Genomic DNA, 24643 nt, shown 5'->3' with positions numbered 1-24643 from the left:
TCTACCAGATTCCGTGCTCTTGTGGATTATGTTATTTCGGACAAACAGGAAGATCTGCCTCCATTCGGCTAAAAGAACACCAATCTTATATTGAATACTTTAAACCTGAAAAGTCTGGACTTGCAGAACATGCCATCTTCACTAGACACAGAGTTCATTGGAGAAAGACAAGAGTTCTTCACAAAAGTCAGTTTCTCATGGAACGCCTTTATAAAGAAGCATGTGAAACTCTACTTCATTCTCCTAACTTAAACAGATCCGACAGCTTACGTCTATCCCCTTTATGGGAGATAGTACTTTACAAATCAGCTAATCTTTCCTAACTTTTTATTGTATTAAATTTTTTTTTTTTTTTTTTTTTTTTTTTTTTAGAAAAGTTATTGACCTTTTTAGTTATCTTACACCAGCTACTTAGGTGGCGCTTTTTGGAATTGTCAGTTAGTGTTTAATTTTTGTGCCTAATTGTACTGAAGATGCCTGTGACACACAGGCGAAAATTATACTATTAAATAATATTTCTACGTGAGTTTTTCCGTTATTTATTTGTATAGTTATGTCTACTCACGGTTTACCTCTTTTAAAAGAAAGGAATCTGTTAATTCGGTCAGATGAATGAGGATCATCAGTTTAATGTTGTTAAGTGTTAGTACATGAACCTGAAATCCTCATTCATCAGCTTTTCATTTACATGAAAAGCAAAGTTCCTTCGGTCATGCATTTTGGACAGGTCAGATGAATGAGCTATACTGTAGGAACTTTGCTTTTTCAGGAAGTGGAGGAGCCAAGGGATATGTGGTTGTTGGTGGATAGAAAGCTGAAGTTTATTCAGCTTCCAATCCACCAATTCAGTTTATTCAGATGAGAAAGAGGTAATATGATTAAGCTATACAAGTCTGTCTATTTTAGTTTATTCTAAAGGTTATTCAGAAAACTGCTGCAATAACAAGAAGGGTACTAATGTGCACTGATAAGAAGGTCAATGTATAAGCCACATTTGGAATCCTGTGCGCAGATCTGATCACCTAAATTTCTGGATGATAAGGAAATGTTAGAGATAGTGCAGAAGCAAGTAACTAAGAATGTCTCAGGACTGCAGAATGTTGAGTAGGAGAATAGATGAAGAGAATGTACTATTTTACAGAGTTGAAAGATGAGGAAGAGGTGATATGATTAAGATATACAAGTTGGTGAAAGGAGTGTATCAGACAGATGTAGGGTGATAAGCAATGGATAAATGAGAGATCATCCCTGGAAATGACAGATTTTTCAATGGCAAGTCGGAAATGAATAGAATATCATCAGAATAAGTGTTGAATATAATTATTAAAAAATAATGTGCTGTATTTCTTCCTGCTATGAGAGTGGCTAACTGAAACTTAAAAACTTGGTAATAATTTAAGTGCCTTCTCCCCCCCCCCCAACACACATACACACAACTTATAAGCACACTCATATCTAAGGTGTTAACCAATAATTGCAATACCTTTATCTCCACTGTTTCCTTTGGTGTCTTCAACTGCATCTAATTTATCTATTATTTTTTCTCCTGGACGAAGTGCTATTTCTCTGTAAGGTGATATATTTTATTCTATGTCAATAAACTGTACTGAATTACAACAAAAATATACTGAAAGATGATAGGTAAACAGAATAGTATAAGTATTACAAAAAAAAAACTTTTTGCTAAAAATTTTAAAATCTGAAAAATAACCTTACAAACTGATAAATGTATTGATCATTATGCATTTATGTATTATATATAGTTATCATTTATGAATATATATGATAAATACGTAATAGCAATATATTTGTGTGTGGAGTTTACACATTTTGGAAAAAAAAACATCAATGGCTGTTTCACACATAAAATAACTTTATGGTGAAGTTAATGCTCAATGTTTTGATGCATGTCATGAGATCATCATCATTAGATGGAAGTGAAGAAATAGCAAATGCAATAGTTAACAGTAAGCAATAATAAATTTGAATTACTTGGGCTAGCTGATAACCTCATGTATAAAAATTGGAAATTTTTATACATGAGGTTGAGAGCCTCTGTAGCTCAGTTGTTATAGAAGAGAACTTTTGGTCAGAAAGACCTGGGTTCAATTCCCTTCAGTGACGTGAGGAACCTTTATCTGGTCTCTTTCAATGAAAGGCGAGTTAGCAGTCTCATATGGAGGTAGGGGTTTTTTCCCCACAGTAAACTTGGGTTTTTCGTCCCCCAGAACAGGCAAACCATCCCCTTGAATACATGCATCTACAGACATAGGTCATACCAGGAGGCATAGGGCCAACCACCTTATCCTCGAGACGATTGCTGTTGCAGGAATAAAAAAATAAAATAATAAAAAAAAAAAAACTCGACACTGTAAAAGATAAAAGAAGAGGATTAAGAAAGAAAAGAGAAAATTGTGAGAGTTCATTACTGCTGGTTGACTTAGTCTAAAGATTATGAGGATGTGATGAAAAGTTGTGATAAATACCATACAGGAATTGAGATAGAACCATGTAACTTACAATTATTCAACATATTCCCCACAGTGTTATACATGTGTTACAACACTCGCAATCCTCTAAGTCTTTCCCTTGTTGCACAAACTAGTTCTCAGCTGCAGATATGACTTCATCATCTGCAGTAAATTTTGTTCATTTTAAGTGTTTCTTTAAATTTGGGAACAGAGAGTAGTCAGATGAGGCCAGGTCTAGTGAATAGGGTGGGTAAGGCAGACATTGGATGCCCAAGTGTGTATTGTCTGTTGGTTTTCATGAGCAGTGTGAGCAGGTGCATTGTTCTGCAAAAGAAACACATCTCTTCTCAGTTTCCCCACAATGTTTTTCCTTCACTATCTCCAATTCCTTCAGAGCTGTTCAATAAACTGATGCTGTAACAGTTCCACCTTTTTTGAGGTACTTGGTAAAGATTACACCATCCATCCATATCCAAAAAGACAATGGCAAGCACCTTCCCTGCTGACTTTTGGGTTCGGAACTTCTTTGGCCATGGAGAACCTTTGTGGCTCAACTCCACTGACTGCAGTTTGGTCTCTAGGTCATAATGATGAAGCCATGTTTCATCAACAGTCACAATACGAACCAAAAAATTTACATCTGATTTCTCAAAATGGCCCAAAATCTGTTGAGATGACAGTACACGTTCTCTCTTTTGGTTGACATTCAAACATTTTGAGGCCCACTTCAACTGAGATCCTCTGTATGTCTAAATATTGATGGATAATGACCCAAACTTGTTCCCTGGATATCCCCCCAAGTCTTTGCAATGCTTCTGGCTGGTATTTGTCATACAGTGCATGCCATGATCAAGGATCATGGCATGCACTGTATCGATGTATTCAGGTGTGATAGTTGTGGAAGGTCTTCCTGATCTGGGGGGGGGGGGGGGCATCTGTTGTCTCAGGATGCCCAGTTTTAACTGTTGGATACGCTGAGGCACAGTCCCCTAAAAGTCTCACACAAAGTTTGGTGAATGTCACTTATGGACTTTTCTTGCAGCACAAAAAATGTAATGACAGCCTGCATCTCTGTGTATTCAAATTTCTTCAAAACCTCTGACAAATCTTCTAATGTATCCTAAAAGAAAAAGAACAAATGATTACAATTTGAAGAAATATGGAGGTTAAAGGGTTTTAAGATATGTTCTTTCTTGTGGTTATATCAGTTGCTTTAATATAATTTTGGTTATAGGTGTTTATCAGAACTTTTCAGCTTCCCCCTTGTAATTAAGAATTCTATATGTATTTACTAGTAGAGTTGAATGCCTGTTTTTTTTCCATAACCAAATCTAGCTAATGTCAATGTCATGGGATTAGCTTATTAGTGGTTGGTACTCTAGCAAACTAGAATCTTATTTTAATTATGTAATACAAACTATGCATTTTTATGATAATCACATTCAAAAGATTATCAACTTATAGCACATTAATATCATGGATAAGATAAAAGACCAGATAATCTAGAAAGTATGCTCTATATCAAACATGATACTTTTTTCCTGAAGTCATTAGCAAGGTGATGGTGGTGGGCATAAAAGATAAAAATGCCATTTGATGATGGACGAATGTGATCCAATGTTTCCATGACAACCAGTTTCTGCTTTAAGAAGTTGATCAGTAAGATAGCTTAAACTATTTCCACATGTTCTGGATTCGAGTCTAACTTATTTCCATGGCATTAGCAGACTCACATCACTCACCCAGCAAGCATTCCCATTCACAATACATTCTGATAATGCTTTCTATTTACCTACAATTTTCATATAAAAAATCTTCTCCTCACTCCCTTACTCATTACATTTCTTTAAACTTACAGAAATCGTCTCTTGGTCTTCCCTTCTCTCTCCCTCTTTCTACTGTATGAATAATCTCCACACAAATCTACAGAGATTTCTCATTAGTACATAAAACACCCAAATCTCATCCATATCCTAGACCAGAGTTCTACAAATAAAGCAAACTGCCCTGGCTGATTGAGTGGAGAGAGAGAGAGAGATTGCCCCTCCAATTCCATAGTATGTAGGTAGAAATCTCACTATGATATGGATGACTATCAAAATCTTGAAGTGGTATATGAATTTCATCATTTGGTCTCTGTCCTTCTTACTAGAGAAGGCTTAAAATAAACTGTCATATTTGGTGTCTAGGACACAGTTCCTGGATTATCTAACCATAGCAAACCCAAAATACTAATGTGCTATAGGTTTATGACCTTTCATAAGCAGGATGTAAAAATGCCAGTCAAACAATATGAAATATTTAACAAATAAATTGAATATTTATGGTCCAAGAACAGATTATGGCATGCAATTGATTATTTTTCTTTTTTGGAAGGCCCTGATTAGGCCACATATGAACTACTGTGCACAGATTTGGTCATCTGGTTTTTGAAAGGATGAAGAGATGTTGGAAAGGGTCCAGAGGTGACTGACTCTTAACAAAGAAGTTTTTCATAAAATGGGCAGAGATGGGGGGGGGGTGAGGGAGAAGAATAAGAGATCATCCCTGGAAGCTGTGTAAGGAGGGTGTGAGCAAGGGAGTGAAAAGTAGGTTTTTTTTGCATGGAGAACATAGTGTCTGTAGAGAATTTGAATGTGTTTAACACGTGGTATGATGAGCTGTGTGCATGACAAAAGGGACCTCCTAGTTGAGTATGTGACTTCATGGGAGTCTTAAGATAATAATAATAACAACATGTCATGAGATAACATTGTTTGTCCTTATTGGTGAGAGTGACCATGTAGTCCTGACTTACAGGATGAATAGGCATATTGAGGTATCAAAACAAAGAATTTAAGTGGAATTATAAGAAAGATGACTATCATAAACATACATATATGATAGTCACCTTTCTTATAATAAAATAAGAATTTTCTTAAAATAAATTGTACTAGCTTGCAACAGTACAATGGATGAAATAATTTAAAGGAAGAGGGGATCATTAGTGCATGGAAGATAATTAAAAAAAATGTTGATAGCAGTGACAGTAGTTTGTATACCTCAAGTGAAGAAGATAAAACAATTTGGATTCAAATGGATGACAAAAGGGAAAAAAAGGGGAATTACAGATATAAAAGAGATTAAGGAAGGCATATAAAGAGAGACGGATTTAATGATATACCCTTGCAAAGTGGCCACTCAGTAACTCAACTATTTTATCTGCTTCTGTCACTTCATGATCATCATCGATCATTAAGGTTAATCTTCCACAATCATTCTTCCTTTAAACTTTGGCCTGCTCAGCAAGATTCTTCTCCTAATCTGATTTTTCCTTCCTTGCCATGCTGGTCACCTTTCTCCTTATTCTTTTTCTGTAGCTCATGCTTAATGATATTACTCATCCATCTAACTCCTACCGAATTAACTCTTCTTAACTTAGGTATACAAATTTAATATTGCTTCCTCTAGATGACCCTTAACTATCTCCTATGCTAACATCCTTCCCTTAACACAAAGTTAAGCTTCCTCCTAAGCTTGTCATAATCACCTGCCTTATAGTTCCTTATATATCCTTTCTTGACAGAATATTCCTTATGTTTTACAATCTCCCAAGTCAAGACTTCATGGTCACTTTTGCTAATCAGAGGCAGTGTAATGGATAGTTCTTCTGATTCTATGACTAGGTCCATATTCTCATACCCCTAGTCCTCTCCATCACATGTTGTCCAAGTAATTATCTCTCATTAGATGTATAAATTCCATTTCCTTCCTGCCATGTGATATTTCTTCCAGCGTATATCTGCATAGTTGAAGTCTCATATAATAATCACTTGACCTGTACTGACTGTACTAATTTGCAGATGCTTCCAGATCATCCATCCAGATAACATGAAACATCAAATTCAAGATATAGCATGGTGGTCATTACATTTCCATATCCATTTAGAAATCAAGAATATTTTAATTATTATTATTTTTTTTTTTACATACAGTCACTGTTTCCTTTCAATTTCTTAAAATAAATAAAATACATCCCCTAATTTTGCTGTTATTCCCCAAAGGAAGTATGTAAAATTCTTTCACTTCTGGAAATCAGTATGCAGCTGGTATTTACCTTTATCATCACTGATACTTGATTTCGTGGCTACTACCAATGATTTCTAAGAAACTGGAACAAGATTGCAGCAGGTGATTGTCATCCTGTGTCCTCAAAGACAAACTTAACATGAGGACCTACTTGCCTGCACATTAAAGATCAACCTAACTCAGGAACCAGAATACTACAGGCCTAGAAAAAGTTCTTCTAGTTGGCAACCAGAACTAAATCTATAATAATCTTTTTTTTTTTCTCTCCCTTTCAGGCAGTCTAGTCTGATGATGACAAGTTTTTTCAATCATAAATTTCTACTTTTTTTTTTAAAGGAAATGGATGAGTTTGTCACCTGATTTAGCATATCCACACTCTACTAGACTGCAAATTCAAATCCCACCATGGATATTTGTGGTCTTTAGGTGGGAGATGAATTTCATTGCCTGGTGTGAGACAGCCATCCCACTTGAAGCAGATTGAAAACGTTTTGCATTGGGTCTCCTATGGGAGGGCTTCCAACTTATGTAAAAAATAAAATATATATATACAGAAATAAAAAAATAGTACTCATATTATACTATAGTTTTACAACCTTTCTTACTTATTTATCCTCTTCATTCCCTGCAGAGCATAGGGTCTCAATCATTGTTTGTCCTCAGACTCTGTAGCTTGCACCTTTATTAATCTCATTCCAGGATGTTCCCAGCTGTTTCATTTCTGCTTTGATGTCTCTCTTCCAGATCATCTTGGGATATCACCTCCTTCTTCTTCCCTGTGGGTCCCATTCAATGACTGTTTTTGCTATATCCTTATCAGGGTCTTTGATCATGTGGCCTATCCACATCCATTTTCTTTTTATTATTTCTATTTTGATATAAGATTGATTTGTTTAGTCTCATAATTAGGATGACTATATGTCCTGGTTTATGCCTGTTGTCTCACAATCCTGTCCAATTTAGCATTTGTCCTTGATATACCCTTGCAAAGTGGTCACTCAGTAATTCAACTATTTTATCTGCTTCTGCACCCTTGTGACCATCATCACTCATTAAGGTTAATCTTCCATAATCATTCTTCCTCTAAACTTGTCACATAACAAAAGAAGTCTTTGGGATTTCCTTTGGCCTGCTTGGAAGATTTTTCTTGTAATCTGCTTTTGCCTTCCTTGCCATGCTGGTCACCTTTCTCCTCATTCATTTTCTGTAGCTCATGCTTAATGATATTACACATCCATCTAATTCCAACCTGATTAACCCTCCTTATCTTAGGTATACAATTTAATATTGTTTTCTCTAGATCAGGATTTCTCAAACTTTTTCTACGACGGAACACTTCACAAATCCTGAAATTTTCACGGAACACCTTGGTTATTTAGTAATGTATTAATTAATAATTAATTGGTAATTTAGCTGATTTTTCTATTAATTGACAATTGATAATTAATTATGAATTAATAATTAAAAACCAATTAAACATAAACATCATTAAATTAATTTGTGCTGATTTTCATTGACATATCCCATTCAGATCACCAAAAATTTATAATATTATTATAAGTACTTACAAGTGAATGCAGACTTTTTTCTCTGCATTGCTGGTAGTTTTCCCCTCCTTTTGTACATCCTGGAGATCGCTTTGTAGGCTGGTGGTGGATGACTCACTATCTGTTACATCACAAACACCTTCAATAAGAGATTTCTTAATACCAAAAATAAACAAAGTACCTTGTCTCTTATTCATATTAGAATTTAAATCTGTATTCCTATTACTTTAAAAAAATCACGGCATTACGGTTTCAGAACAAGCACTTACACACTGCAATACGAACTTGCGAAGAAAGTATTCAGTATTAAGAGATTTGAGAACCAGATACAGACCACCTTGATCTTCAATTTCAGTGGAAAAATTTTCTTTATACTTCCTTGCTGATTGGCACTAACATTTGCAACGCAATGTTATTTCGTTTTAGTTTTGAGAAAACGCTGCCCATTGTAATCAGCTTGCAAGCAGTTTTTATGATCGGTCATAAACGGTGGTATTCTCTTTACCAATTGTTGAAAGATTTCGATGTGTGAAAATTAACGATAATTCATGAAGATTTCAATGTTTAAAAATATGCCGCTTGGTCACTGACATTTGCTAAACAGATTTCATTTCCTTCAGTTTTGAGAACAGAGGATATGCCACCCATTGTTATAATCCGCTTGCAGGCAATTTTTACAGCCGGTCATAAACAGCGGTATTCCCTTTCCCAATTGTTGAAAGGTTTCGATATGTGAAAATTAACGATACACAGATGTTATTAGGCATTCTGGGTCGGAGTTTTCGACATATTCACGAATATTATTCTCCTCAGAATATTTCCACTATAAAATATTTATTCATAAAAAATGCTTAGAAAACTAAAATGACAAATTCCAGAACTTCTCGCGGAACATCTATTTACCTTCTGCGAAACACAGTTTGAGAAACCCTGCTCTAGATGACCCTTAACTATCTCTCATGCACTGCTTGCTTGTAGTGTTTTATGCTATGGCACAAATTTAAGCTTCCTCCTAAGCTTGTCATAATCACCTGCTTTATAGGTCCTGATATACCCTTTCTTGGCAGAATATTGACAAGATGACAGTACATGTTCTCTCTTTGTCCTGGTTTGGATGATAAATTATAGAGACATTCTACCCATAATGTCTTATTTGAGATTTTATTTGGCCAGTATTTTTATGTGATTTCCACTCACAAAAGGTGTAAAGCTTTTGCATAGCTCGTAAGTAACAATTGAAATATAGCTATCATAACATGTTTCATTCTCATCAAACACCTATTCCCCCTTTTTTTTTTTTTTTTTTTTGAATGAGTGCAAAACTTGCATGCTGAAACAATGACTGCAATATTATGAATAATAAGAAATGTATGCAAATTGAGCACTTCATATGTCACACAACCAATTGTAATTATAACAGGAATGCCAGTAAATACATGGAGCTACATAAAAAAAAAAAAAAAAAGAGAGAGAGAGAGAGAGACTTATATGGTGTTAGTGAAAGTTTTGGAATTGTTCTACTGTTTATGTTTTAATTTTTGGAAAAATTACACAGCAACAACTGAGGAAAATGCAATATAAGTACTGAGCAAATTAACTTCTGTAGAACCTTATTAGCATCCCCTCAACTCCCCCCCTCCAAAAAAAGTCTTCATCCTTAATTATAACTTGAAATCTTTACAAATAAAAGATGTATGGAGGAACAACTGCTCTATGGAAGAACCGATTCTTCTGAATTTCTTTTCAAAAAAGCTAAATATATTGATGCAGAATTCCATTTCTATGAAAGACTTTCCATTCAACCAATTATAAAAAGAAAATTTTCATCTCACTCTTATACCAAAAACTGTCCATGTAGTTGCCAGCATGGCATCAGATCAGCAAAAGAAATGCAGCATATATTCCATTCTAGAACTTTTTCTAGACTTTCTTCCACTTCAAATGATTTCTGAGTTAGTCAACATCTGGTACAGGGTTTTTCACCCTCCAGAAAGAAACTCAAGTTTTGATCCCACAACCCTCAGAAAAATTAATCGCGACATAACCCCACACATGAAATGTGTATAATTCCCACCCATGAAAAGCGAATGGAAGTTTGTCAAACTACATAGGACTTTTGGGATAAAAATATCCCTGATCTGTTTCACAGATTCAAAGAAATTGTAACTTGCTCATGAGGCTGAATCATAGCCTTATAAAGAGGGATAATAACTTCGCTATCTTTAATTGTCAATGTGTTCTTCATCTAAGTAATCCTCTGAGCTATTTTGCCAACTCTTGCAACATGTCCTCTGAATTTCAAATCTCTATCCACCATCAGCCAAAGATCCCTAGCCTCATCAATCTCCTGCAATCTAGAACACCATCAATATGATACCAAGTATATAACACTTTCATCCCAAAGTACATTACCTTACATTTTAGAACAATAAATTAAAAACCATTGCCCTTTGCCCACACTGATAATTTACTTAAGTCATTCTGCAAGATATCTATCTACATCACGTTTATCAACTAAGGCCTTGCCCAATTTTACATCATCAGCAAACAACTGAATATCCCCCTTCTAATCTTCCACTATTATTAATGTATGAATTAACGAGTAGTGGTCCCAGTACAGAGCCCTGGAGAACTCCATTGGTCACCTTGATTCCACTCCACCACACACCACCTTCTGATGTCTATCAACCACCTCTTATCCATGCCACCAACCTCGCATCCATTCGCATTTGCTCCAACTTATATAATCCATGCGTATTCTGTCAAATACCTTTGCAAAGTCCAGCAGTATTATAATATAGCCATTTCCTTTATCCAATTCCTCTGTCACCTTATTATAAAATGTGAATAAATTACTCAGACAAGACCTCCCTTTTACAAAGCCATGCTATTCCCATAAGAGTATCATATTCCTATCCACCCATTCATGAATTTTACTTTTAACCAACTTTTCCAATACTTTAACCACCAGTTCAGAGATAATTGGTCTGTAAGTTACTACTTCTGTCTTGGAGCCACCTTTATTTAATGGTTAACTATCTTACCCTCTTTCCACTTTCCTGGAACCTTGCCATAGCTGCACTTAGATTAAGTAACTAGTTAGTTAGTCCAGGTCCACTGTGGTATTTACATTGATATTTTTCAATACATTAAGTACCTCTTTAATTACCTGGATGGCAGATAGGGAAGCCCACCAGATATGGTGGGGTGGTCTGAATATGCTGATAAGGACTTGTGGACCAACTCGGCCACAAGGGCTATCATCTCATCTTGATAGCAAGGGAAGTGGATTTCCCATGGTCCCCTAGCTGGCTTTATTCTCTCTTCCTCTTCTTTGAGGTAGCCTCCCCCCTTTGCTTTTCAACCTTTCCTATATGGCATTCCTTGGCCAATTCTTGTGATTCATGACCCTAATGCTATTAGAGTAATCAAGGGCAATGGGTCATTCTATTTCTATCTCTAATCTATCTCTATGTCTTCTCCTTAAAATTTCCTCCTACCACTTTAAGGCAAGCTTGAAGGCTTCAAAAATGGCAGCCCCATCACCAAGCAAGACTGCAGATGGGCAGTAAGATAGTAAATAGACAGACTTTTCTGGTAATGAACTGGCTTGGAATAAGGATTCGAGAAGAAAACTATCGAAAAAAAAAGCAGAAATACATTTATTGGAATATGGCTACCTGGAATGCGAGAAGTATCCACCACAAAATCATAGAACTGCACCAAGCATTAGAAGAAAGAAAATGTAAAAATAGCAGTAATTACAGCATCTTAAAAAACAGACAAGAACAGATGAAACTGAAAATTACATCTACATATATATACAGTGGGATTAAAGGCAGAAGAGAGAGCTAAATCTGGTGTAATGATCTTTTTACATAAATCTCTTAGAAGCAATATAATCCATTACGACTTTTGGAACAATAGAAATGAGAATTAAAATAGACAGAGGCTATATGACAGTAACTGGAACCTATGCACCAGAAGAAGGAAAAGAGGAGCAGGACTCAGAAAATTTTTACACACAACTGCAGAACATTTTAAATAAGACTAATCCTAAGGATCACATCTTGGTAATAGGTGATCTTAATGCAAGAATTGGCAATAAACCATATAAACCAAACACAGGACCTATAGGAGAACTTAACTGCAATAGGAATGGAAATAGATTAAGTTGCATTTTTGAAAATTATGGAGACAACTACTGTGTTTGAATAAAAATTTAGTTTAATATAACTAAAATCTACATTCGACGTTTCGACCTTTATGTCAAGGGCATCTTCTGGAACATACAACTATACACAGGAAACAAGCTATACTACAATCAAACTGGTTTGTTAAAGACACTGACCAACCCCTACAACAATTGTTGGCCTGACCTCTGGTGAGAAAAAAAATATATATAAATAAAAATAAAAAATAAAATATTAAAAAAAATAAAAAAATAAAAAAAATAAAATTAATAATAAATAAAATAAAATAAAACATCAACGCTAGAGTCCTATTATTAGTGTTGTCTACTATATACATATATTAACATCATTCCAGCCATTTGGTATGGAATGGTTTCTAATACTAGCTAAGGATTGGCTAGAGTCCTGACTTATGCTGGATCTTTCATATTAGGTCGGCTGAATGTGTGCCATCCAGATCCTTGGAATTTTCATGCCATCTTTGTTGTTGATATTTGGGTGGTTTATCAGGATTTCGCAGGATTCCTTAAATTTCCTTTCGTACCAGGTTTTTGTGCGGTGTAAGGAGCAGGTGCTTTTCCAGTTGATTTGGTGTAAGGTGTTGAGTACGTGGTCTGAGAGGCCTGCTTCACCATAATGGTTATATTTAATGTGTCTAATGTGTTCTTTCTTGAGTATGGGAATTGTCCGTCCTGTTTCACCAATGTACAGTAAATTACACGTGCAGCGGATGCAATAGACTCCAGGATGTGCTAATGGGAGGAGAGGATCCTTAGAGGAGTTGAATATGGTTTTAAGTTTAGCGGGTGGTTTAAAGGTGGCATTGAGGTTATAATGTTGTAGGATTCTGTTGATTTTTTCTGATAACCCTTTAATGTATGGGATGGCTATGGTTTTACTGTAATCTAGATTCGTTTTTGTTGTAGTTTTATAGAGTATTTTATTAACAGTATTTTTGTTAAGTATTTATATATTATATATATTATTTATATACAGGGTGTTCGGGATAAATTTGACATATTTATAATTAATTATATTTTTCCGTAAGTTACATGTATTAACACACACTTCTCTTCATTTAAAAGTTTGGACCCTTCTTCATTCATATACAAGATGTCAGAAAGGATGGATAGCTGGAACCCACCTGAATCATGGAAGAGAATAACTTGTATCATGATGATTCGTGCCCGCCATCAAAATAAGGATATTACGACTGCTGCCCAATGCTCCCTGAATACAGTAAAAGCAATCAGGCATGAACTAGAGACTTGCAATGGTGACTACGAGGATGTAGCAAGAAGAAAGATCCCTAGCAGACGATCTGATTGCGTTCGTACAGCAGAATTCCTCGCAAATCTGCAGGAACAGGTGTTGAAGAACCCTGGCATTGGAATTCGGGCTTTGTTCGTGGAGTTGCTAACTGTAGTCAAGCCCTGGATAACAAGGGTAGCCAATGGTAGGCCGTATGTATGGCAGCAGGATTCGGCCCCTTGCCACACCTCTGGGAAAAGTCAAAAATGGTTGTCTGAAAATTTCTACGACTTCACCAGTCCAAATGTTTGGCCTCCAAACTCCCCAGACCTTAACCCCATGGATTATTTTGTATGGGGCGCAGTTGAAAAAGACACCAATCGCACTTCCAGTAATACAAAAGCCCAGTTAATGGATAAAATTAAAACAGTTTTTGCGGCCCTTCCCAGGGAGACTGTAGCATCAGCTTGTTCGAGGTTCCGAAGCAGAATTGAAGCTGTGATCGATGCTAATGGTGGTTATTTTGAGTAAATCTTGTTGATAGTATTGTAATTAACTCTGCCTGTAATGTTTTTTTGTCAATTCATTAAATTTAATAGATACAAAGAAGATTTTCTTTTTCCTTACGAAACTGTCAAATTTATCCCGAACACCCTGTATATATATATTATATATACTGAAATATTATATATTTCAGTATTTATATTCACTATTTTTCAGTATTTATATTAACAGTATTTTTTCTCACCAGAGGTCAGGCCAACAACTGTTGTAGCAGTTGGTCAGTGTCTTTAACAAACCAGTTTGATTGTAGTATAGCTTGTTTCCTGTGTATAGTTGTATGCTCCAGAAGATGACCTTGACATAAAGGTCGAAACGTCGAATGTAGATTTTAGTTATATTAAACTAAAGTTTTTATTCAAACACGGTAGTTGTCTCCATAATTTTCAAAAATGCATTCGGATCACTGTGTAAGCCTAAAAGAAAAGAAAGGAAATAGATTAAGATTTCACTATAAGCAATAACCTTAAAATAATGAAAATCTTCTTCAAAAATAAAGACATCCACAGATACACCTGGGAAGCAAGAGACACAAGAAGCATTACTGATTACATAATCAGCAATATCAAAATGTCAGAAATGATAACAGATACATATAAGCGTATACATAGGATCTGATATAGAATCAGATCATTACCTCTTAACTGGAAAAATAAAATTGGAACGATGATGGAAAACAACAAAAAAGTATAAGGAAAATAGAAATTTTGAATCCTTCAAAGTTAGACTTCTAGATGATAACAGTATTAATGATTTGTACCAAAAAAAAATAAAGAACTGGATGATAAAATAAAAACATAGAAAAAGAACATAGAAGAATGGTCAAACCTAAAAATCATGACAAAAGCTGCAAAAGAAAGTTTAGAAACAAAGAAAAAGTGGAAAAGAAAAAGAGGCCTTAGGGACTGGGATAATGAAATTAAATGCATTATTGAAGAAAAGAAAAAAGCATTTAAAAACTGGCTCAACCTGAAGACAATCAAAAACCGAATACAGCAGAAAAAGAGCAATAGAAAAAGGGGAATAAACAGATGGGACAATTTTGTAAAAAAATTAGAGAGAGAGACTGTATGCTCAAAAGACCTAATGCACATAAAATCCTTAAAGATCTAAATAATGAAACTAGAGAAAAAGCAGATATTAATACCTTTAAAATAGAAACATGGCAAAATTACTATAAGATCTGTGGTATGATGAACACATTCAAAACAGAAAACCACCCTTTGTAAACAACTTAGACAACTTGGAAAACATCACTAGAAGAATTAACAGAAGCATTAACCCAAAGCAAAACAGGAAAAAATCCAGGAGAAGACAATATAAACTTGGAACTTAAGAAATATACAAGACTTGAATTCATGCTCAGGTTACTTAACTTTTATAATATGATTTGGAAAGAAGGAAAATGTCCACAAGATTGGACAAAAGAAATAATTATACCCATCTACAAAAAAAAGGACACAAACTGATTGTAACAATTATTATTATTATGCGACACCTCCAGGGAGTCCAAAGACTCATCGGGGGAGGGTTTACTCTACAGCTCTCCGCCTCCACATAATCCACCAACTACAAAGAACTGAAACCACACCAACGCCATCTACCGTCCAACACCACCACTAGTATTTTCACAGACAATTATAAACATCCATGCCCACGGTGAGATTTGAACCCGCAGCCTTTTGGCTGGAGAGCAGATACACTAAGTACCTGTTATAAAGTATATGCAAAAATATTAGCATATAAATTCAAACATATAGTAGACCCAAAATTAATAGAAGAACAAAATGGATTCGGAAAAAGCAGGTCTTGCATAGACTGAATTTATTTTAAAATTACTTAATAAGTAACAACAGTTGTAATTAGCCTGCTCTACAACCAAGAAGCTGTTGGGATCGAATTCCACAGTGGCATAGCTGTCTTGTGAAAGTCTTTAGGTTGTAGATGATTTTTGTCGCACAGCATGAAACTATCATCCATGCTTACTGGAGGCTACTGAGTGGCAATTAAAGCAGGGTTTCAAGATTATCAACTTTTTTTTTTAAATGTAGAATCCACCCACACAGGTGCAAACCTTCTATGGATGATAATGATGATTTATGGTTTAATGGCATAAGGACAGGTAAAAGGTCATTACTACTGCCATATCAATGGTTTATAGCAGTATACAAGGTAAGACAATAACAAGCAATCCATACCTACAGTGGGATTCAAACCCATGACCCATTGGTTGGAGAGCAGGTATGCTAACCACCCCCCCCCGGACAACTAGGCTAGCTTGTGGATGGAATTCACATTAAAATATAAGTGTGTGTGTGTGTTGTACTGACCCACCTAGACACATATAATTGGCATATTCAGTGGGGAGATACAAAGAAGGCTGTGCTCCATAATAGATTACTAAGCAGTTCTCTCTCTCTCCCCCCCCCCCCCCACACACAACATACATATTATTTACAACCAATTTTGATTGCCTAAATTCCTGATTTCAATTTATTAAATATATTTTATACTGGAATGCCAAAAAGTTAGTTCTGTGAGTGACCCCTATGTGGAAATTCATCACAAGCTTTTAGCCTATGAGACTAATGCTATAAAACCTACAGCACTGATGTGTTATAGGTTTTGTAGCCTCTGATGTGTATGGGCTGATAATGAAAAAAAAAAAAAAGTTTTAAAAAGGCTAATTTCTCAGTTTTTTTTACTATGGCAGTAAAAAAACTGAGAATCCTTTTTTTTTTGGGGGGGGGGGGGGGAAAAGACTATATTTCTCCTGTGGTGAATGGTATACCTAAAAAATATCTCCATATGTTCCTTTATTCTTTTTCTTCTACATTATATCAATAACCAGCCTTTCTTAACCGCAAACCTCAACCACAGTTTTGATAATAACACACTGCACTCAACATTCAGAGTTTACAAACCATGCAATATGTAAGTATACAATGTCAGTAATGCTACAGGATGTAGAAGAACAATCTTTGCTGACCACTTGATTTAACATTTTCCCTTAATAGCAATTCCAACATATAAGGTCTTGGTTTGAATCCCACTGTGGCATGGATGTCTTTAGATGGTAGATGATTTTCATTTTCTGGTGAGACCACCCACTCTACATGGAGATCAGAAGTGGTGTAAAAAAGTAGAATGCTTGGTCTCTGAGGTGGGAAACTGTGCTCATTAGAAACCTAAGTACCCAAATTGTTTAACCCTTAAATCTAGTTATGGTACCATGCCTTTCATGAGTGGAAGTGTCTGTGAAAGGCTTAGCATCTTTAGTGTCACTGTCCAAAGTCTTCTTCTATAGTGTTCTGAATAGAAAAGTATTTGGTAAAAATGCAAAGTGAAAAAGAAGAAGAGGAGGAATAGGATGGGGAAAGCAACACACACATTTAAATTATAAGTAAACAAGTTTGTCCATGAAGTAACTTCACAACAGCTGACTTTATATCAAATTACCCCATAATGCACATTAAGGGCCAATGGGTTGTGCTATGGTGTATATTACAGATACTTTGAGAATAAGTTTTAAAAGAGGTAAACCGTGAGTAGACATATCGGTACACAATAAATAACAGAAAAAACTCGCGTAGAAAGATTATTTATTAGTAAAATTTTCACCTGTGTGTCATACGCATCTTCAGTACATTAAGCTCAAAATTAAACACTAACTGACAATTCCAAAAAGCGCCACCTAAGTAGCTGGTGTAAGATAACTAAAAAGGTCAATAACTTTCCTAAAAAAAAAAAAAAAAAAAAAAATTAATACAATAAAAAGTTAGGAAAGATTAGCTGATTTGTAAAGTACTATCTCCCATAAAGTGGATAGACGTAAGCCGTCGGATCTGTTTAAGTTAGGAGAATGAAGTAGAGTTTCACATGTTTCTTTATAAAGGCGTTCCATGAGAAACTGACTTTTGTGAAGAACTCTTGTCTTTCTCCAATGAACTCTGTGTCTAGTGAAGATGGCATGTTCAGAAAGTCCAGACTTTTCAGGTTTAAAGTATTCAATATAAGTATTCAATTCAATACTCTATTCGGCTAGAAGAACACCAATCTTATATTGAATACTTTAAACCTGAAAAGTCTGGACTTTCTGAACATGCCATCTTCACTAGACACAGAGTTCATTGGAGAAAGACAAGAGTTCTTCACAAAAGTCAGTTTCTCATGGAACGCCTTTATAAAGAAACATGTGAAACTCTACTTCATTCTCCTAACTTAAACAGATCCGACGGCTTACGTCTATCCCCTTTATGGGAGATAGTACTTTACAAATCAGCTAATCTTTCCTAACTTTTTATCATCATCATCAAATTCCTGTCATGTACCCTCAACGGGTGTACAGGATATGATAGTACTACATGAAAAAAATTACATCATTACTAACTTCCTATCTACAATTTTCCTCCAAATCAGTCTGTTACTTGTCAAGACTCCAACATTATCAGATCTTATATTTCTATCGTCTAAGGCACTTTGTACCGTATCAATTTTCTCCCTAACTTTTTATTGTATTAATTATTTTTTTTTTTTTATTTTTTTTTTTAGGAAAGTTATTGACCTTTTTAGTTATCTTACACCAGCTACTTAGGTGGCGCTTTTTGGAATTGCCAGTTAGTGTTTAATTTTGAGCTTAATGTACTGAAGATGCCTGTGACACACAGGCGAAAATTATACTAATAAATAATCTTTTTACGTGAGTTTTTTCCGTTATTTATTGTGTACAGATACTTTGACAATCTGATGTGCAATCATCTACCTCTATATATAATGGCCTAGTTGTGAAGTTACTTCACATACAGACTTTTGTTTGTTTGCACTTCAGTTAAGGGATAAAAGTTAAGGATAAAAATAAGAATATAATTTCTTTACATGCAAAAATTTTCTAACCAAGTAAAAAACATGCTACCAAACAAGGAGTCTTCACTGGAAATTGAGCAGGTGTGTGAGATTTTTCTTTTAAATCTGCTAAAACAAACTTTGTTTCCATATTACAGATGTTATCAAACAAATCTTTATCTCATCTTCATTTATGTAATATATCCAATAGTCTGTTATAGCCATCAGTTGTGGTAGTATAACCGTATCTCTACAAAAAAAAAAAAAAAATGGCAGTTAGAGGGTGTGCAATTGGGATAAGAACCCAATGATGTCCATGAGAACACAAGCCAAAACATGTTCTCATGAACAATCATGTGCTGTCTGTTTGGCCAGAAAGAGGCTGATGGTGGTCATAATATTTTGGCTCATGAGTGTATGTCATGAAAAATCTATCCTGAACTTGAATTATAAGACCTTTTCACCATGTTGTCATCTATATAATAATCCTTGCTCCCTCTCCCTCCACCACCCTGTAACTCAACAGTCAAACAGGATTAGTCTCCCATCCTTTTTAATCGTACGAATAATATAGCACAGGTAATCCTTAAAAAATTAACAAGGTATCCACATATCATTTCTTCAGACTTTATATGGTGTTGCAAGTTCTTAGGGATCTATTCCATTCCCTATATTTTGGGGATATTTCTTTACACACACACACATCTTTAATTCATAAAATTTCATGAATAAAATGTTGCTACTCTGAATTAACCTGTACCAAACTGCAACTGCTTTAGAGAAAATACTGTTAAAGTCAGTTATTTAAATAATCCAAATTTTTGATAACAACCTAAGAAATTACTATAATTATAGATTTTCTTTAGGAATAGATACCGACAGTAAAATTAACCGTTACGCTGTGCAACAATATAATCCCCTATATAACTTAATATACTATGAAATGTATATTTGAATAGCTATTGTAGCTGTATATTGCCTCTCAATATGAAATAAGCATGCCTGCATTTAGGCATGCTTATAACCACTTAGTAACAGCAAATATCAAAACTTTTAACATGTTTTATTATATAACCTTTTTAAACCGACATAACTATTTCCAACAACTGAATAAAATTTAAATATCTACTTTGGTAATAAATGTGATTTCTTAAATGCCAATTTTATTTAACTGTGATGGCGTGAAATTCTGAGACATAACTTACTGAGGAGATATATCAAATCTTATATCCCTGTCCTGCCAAAATGTGTCATTTTTGGCTTTATTAGCCATTTCTTTCAACTATAGCTTGAAATATTTCATAAGATCAACAACAACGAAGCAAATCGAAAAGTACAAACATTATATATATACATATATATATATACAAATATACACTCGTTGCTAGGCAGCTCACTTATCAGAAGTATACAACAAAACTTCTTCCCCATGCTGCGAGTTCATTTATCCCTATATATATCCCGCAAGCTCTCTGGTCAACTGACGAAGCTTTCATTGTTTCTACATCCGGTTTTGAAATAATGCTGCATCTAATATCCACTTCGCTTATGTAATTTTACATCGCGAAACTGAAGCCTTTTGGCTGTTTATTTGAGTAATTATATATATATATATATATACACAATTACTCAAATAAACTACTGAAATAAACCAAGTTATTTTAAATATATATACAATATATACAATATATACAATTATTCAAATAAACAAATTACTCATATAAACCAAGTTATTTTAAACCTGATTTTACTCCATTTTCCAAGTAAGCAAACAGACAAACAAGTCAAGTTTGCGCCTGCAAGTGTTGCAAGTCTAGCTGACCCTGCACGTAGCGCAAGACCAAGGCAACTCATGATAAAATTAGAATAAGCTCTGATCACTAATCTTAATATTTACCCTTAATGCAAAACACATCTCCTGGAGGAGATGCATGATGCTTTGTATTAAAGGCAAGGGGTCTACTACCCAGACCGGTTTCGCCCTTTATTGAGGTCTCATCAGTGGGAGAAAGGCTAGAAATGCAAAGATTTTAGTAATACAGAGCTTATAAGTATTTTACCAGAACAAGTTGCCATAAGGTGTTTTAACCTTTTTAAATAAAAATCTCAGGAGAAGATATAAATACTTTCTAGATTTATATCCCCTTGGGTATTTATATACCCAAGGTATATAAATACTTTCTACATTTATATCTCCTCCTGGGATTTTTATTTAATAAGGTTAAATAAAAGGTTAAATAAAAAGTTAAGTTTAAATAAAAATCTCAGGAGAAGATATAAATACTTTCTACATTTATATCTCCTCCTGGGATTTTTATTTAATAAGGTTAAAACACCTTTTATTATTATTATTATTATTATTTCGGGCGACTCCAGGAGTCCTTAGACTCATCGAGGGAGGCCCTAAACATCATGTCCACACAACTATGCGATTACATTCTCACAGTATCTATCATACCTTGTCTTGAACTCGTTCACTGTCATAGCACCCACAACAGACTCTGGCAGCTTATTCCACTCATTTACCACTCTAAAAGTAAAGAACCCAGCTCTAACACCACTGCTAACTACACTCTTGCCCAGCTTCCATAGGTGTCCCCTAGTTCTCCCACCACCAGTCCTGATCTCAAAAATATCCTCTGAATTAATCCTATAGAATCACTTTAGCAATTTGAATGTCTCAATCATATCTCCCCTCCTCCGCCTATCAACTAGTTTCTGCAACCCACAAATCTTCAACCTGTTCTCATATGGTTCATTCCATAGACCTGTTATCATCTTAGTCACTCGCCTCTGGATCCTCTCCACCTCCTCCCCATCAAGAAGGAACCGAGGTGACCAAATCTGGGCACAGTAGTCGAGATGAGGTCTTATCAAGGCTCGGTCAGCTAGACTTGCAACACTTGCAGGCGCAAACTTGACTTGTTTGTCTGTTTGCTTACTTGGGAAATGAAGTAAAACCAGGTTTAAAATAGCTCGGTAGCTTTAACACCTTATGGTACCTTGTTCTGGTAAAATACTTATAAGCTCTGTATTACTAAAATCTTGGTATTTCTAGACTGGCTCCCACTGATGAGACCTCAATAAAGGTCGAAACCAGTCTGGGTCGAAACCTTATTAAATAAAAATCTCAGGAAGAGATATAAATGTAGAAAGTATTTATATACCTTGGGTATATAAATACCCAAGGGGATATAAATCTAGAAAGTATTTATATCTCCTCCTGAGATTTTTATTTAATAAGGTTAAAACACCTTATGGTAACTTGTTCTGGTAAAATACTTATAAGCTCTGTATTACTAAAATCTTGGCATTTCTAGCCTGGCTCCCACTGATGAGACCTCAATAAAGGGCGAAACCGGTCTGGGTAGTGGCCCTCTTGTCTTTAATACAAAGCATCACACATCTCCTCCAGGAGATGTGTTTTGCATTAAGGGTAAATATTAAGATTAGTGATCAGAGCTTATTCTACTTTTACCATGAGTTGCCTTGGTCTTGCACTACGTGCAGGGTCAGCTAGACTTGCAACACTTGCAGGCGCAAACTTGACTTGTTTGTCTGTTTGCTTACTTGGGAAATGAAGTAAAACCAGGTTTAAAATAGCTCGGTAGCTTTAACATTTATTATACCCAAGGTAAAATACTCTCTCTCTCTCTCTCTCTCTGTGTGTATATATATATATATATATATATATATATATATATATATATATATATATATATATATATATATATATTATATATTATATAAAATAACAACAACAGATCTAATATAAAAAACTGTAGTACAGTTAAAAAAGGAAAACGTGTTGAAGTTCCAAACTGAAGTTAACTACGTGCGTGAGCTATCGCGAGAGCGCCAATACTGGACAGTAGAAATGTGCGCATCAGATAAATTGTAGCTGAGGCTGTTATTCATATGGGTTGAATCGAGGGATATTTCTTTAGATTCAAGTATCCTTCTCTCGAGTTCATCATAACAAGTATCTATATTAAGTTACTGAGAAGAATTACTGAGTGAGCACTTTGCAAGGCTACATCCAGGTGGTGACATTGCAGAAATGGAAGAACCAACAGCTTAGGAATTGTAGTGAATGAAGTGGAAGTGAATAGTCTATTACAAAACCTCAATGTCAAATCATCTGCAGGATTGGATGGTATATACCAGCTCGTGTCATACGAGAAGCGGCTAAAGAATTGTCAGTGCCTTTGACCATTTTGTTCAATTTGAGTCTCGAGTCTGGGTTAGTCCCAAGGGGTGGAAAGAGGGGGAAATAGTTCCACTGCATAAAGGAGGTTCCAAGACTGCTGTTGAAAATTACCGGCCGATCAGCATATCAGGAATTGTTGTCAAAGTCTTGGAGAAAATAGTTAAGAGGAAAATACAAGATTCGATAGATGAAAATGGGGGACAGCATGGTTTTGTGAAGGGTAGATCATGCCTCAGTAACTTGCTCACGTTCTATAACACAGTGACGGCTGAACTGGATAAGGGTAACGGGTTTACAGTGATTGTACTGGACCTTGTTAAAGCCTTTGATAGGATACCACAAGGAATTCTAATCCGTAAACTGCAGCATATGAGAATGAATATGGGGTTGGGAGATGGATAGGAAGGTGGTTGATGAAAGATATCAGAGAGTGGTGTATTCAGGAGAAGTGTCCAAAAGACGGCCTGTGACCAGTGGTGTGACGCAGGGTTTTGTACTTGGACCACTACTGTTTAATTTGTACATTAACGATATAGGAAAGGATCTGAGAGGAACTGTGCATCTGTTTCCGGATGATGGAAAGTAGGTAGAGCAATAGTGAATGCTCAGGATGTCAAAATTTTGCAGGATGATTTCGATAGTTTGGAGGACTAGGCTAAAGAGAATGAATGTCAATTTAATGTGGAAAAATGTAAGGTTTTGCATTTTGGGGTGAAAAGATTAGCAGCAATATATCACATCGGTGGAACTGTACTCCAGATTGACGGGGCCAGGGATTAGGGAGTGTTGGTGGATAGGGAGTTCAAGTTTAAGGGACACATCGCAAAAGTGGCAAAATCAGCTCATCAAATCACTTGGTTGCTGAAAAACACTTTAACGAGCAGAGACAAACAGGTTATTGTTCCTCTGTATCGAACCTTGATAAGACCCCATCTAGACTACTGTGCCCGGATATGGGCGCCAGGGTTTCTTCTCGATGGGGGGGGGGAGGTGAAGAGGATCCAGAGACGAGTGACCAAGATAACAGCAGGACTATGGAATGAACCATATGAGAACAGGTTGAAGATTTGTAGCTGCAGAAATTGGTTGATAGGCGGAAAAGGGGGTGATATGATTGAGACATTCAAATTACTGAAGGATTTCTATAAGATTAATTCAGAAGATTTTTTGAGAATACGACTGGTAGTGGGAGGACTAGGGACCATCCATGGAAGCTTGGTAAGAGTGTGGTTAGCAAGGGTGCTAGAGCTAGGTTTTTTATTTGGAAAATGGTAAATGAGTGGAATAAGCTGCCAAAATCTGCTGTGGGTGTCATGACTGTATATGAGTTCAAGGTGAAGTATGATAGATACTGTGTGAATGTTTAATAGTTGTTCTTGACATGATGTTGGGTCTCCCTCGATGAGTCTAAGGACTCCTTGGAGATGCCCGTAATAATAATAATAATAATAATAATAATAATATTGGACGTTTGAGACCAGTCTATGAGGTGTTGGTGGC

At 35.5% G+C, this 24643-nt stretch overlaps 1 protein-coding gene across 1 annotated transcript in view; it reads right to left on the bottom strand.

The window, feature by feature from the left end:
* BBS5 (Bardet-Biedl syndrome 5 protein) overlaps positions 1–20206 on the bottom strand; it is a 143666-nt gene extending 123460 nt beyond the window's left edge. Inside the window, exons 1-2 of the mRNA XM_090402643.1 lie at positions 20139–20206; positions 1484–1566 (exon numbers count right to left, since the gene is read on the bottom strand). Coding sequence (XP_090258769.1) covers positions 1484–1566; positions 20139–20206 — 151 coding nt within the window. The remainder of the gene's footprint in view (positions 1–1483; positions 1567–20138) is intronic.
* Between the last annotated feature and the right edge of the window lie 4437 nt (positions 20207–24643).

This window comes from Typopeltis vanoorti, chromosome 13 (genome assembly GCF_054136105.1).
Source record: "Typopeltis vanoorti isolate ZY-2024b chromosome 13, IOZ_Tvanoo_1.0, whole genome shotgun sequence".
NCBI classification, from domain to species: domain Eukaryota; kingdom Metazoa; phylum Arthropoda; class Arachnida; order Uropygi; family Thelyphonidae; genus Typopeltis; species Typopeltis vanoorti.
Note: the sequence above shows the minus strand (reverse complement) of the source record. Positions and strands in the feature narration are given on the sequence as shown.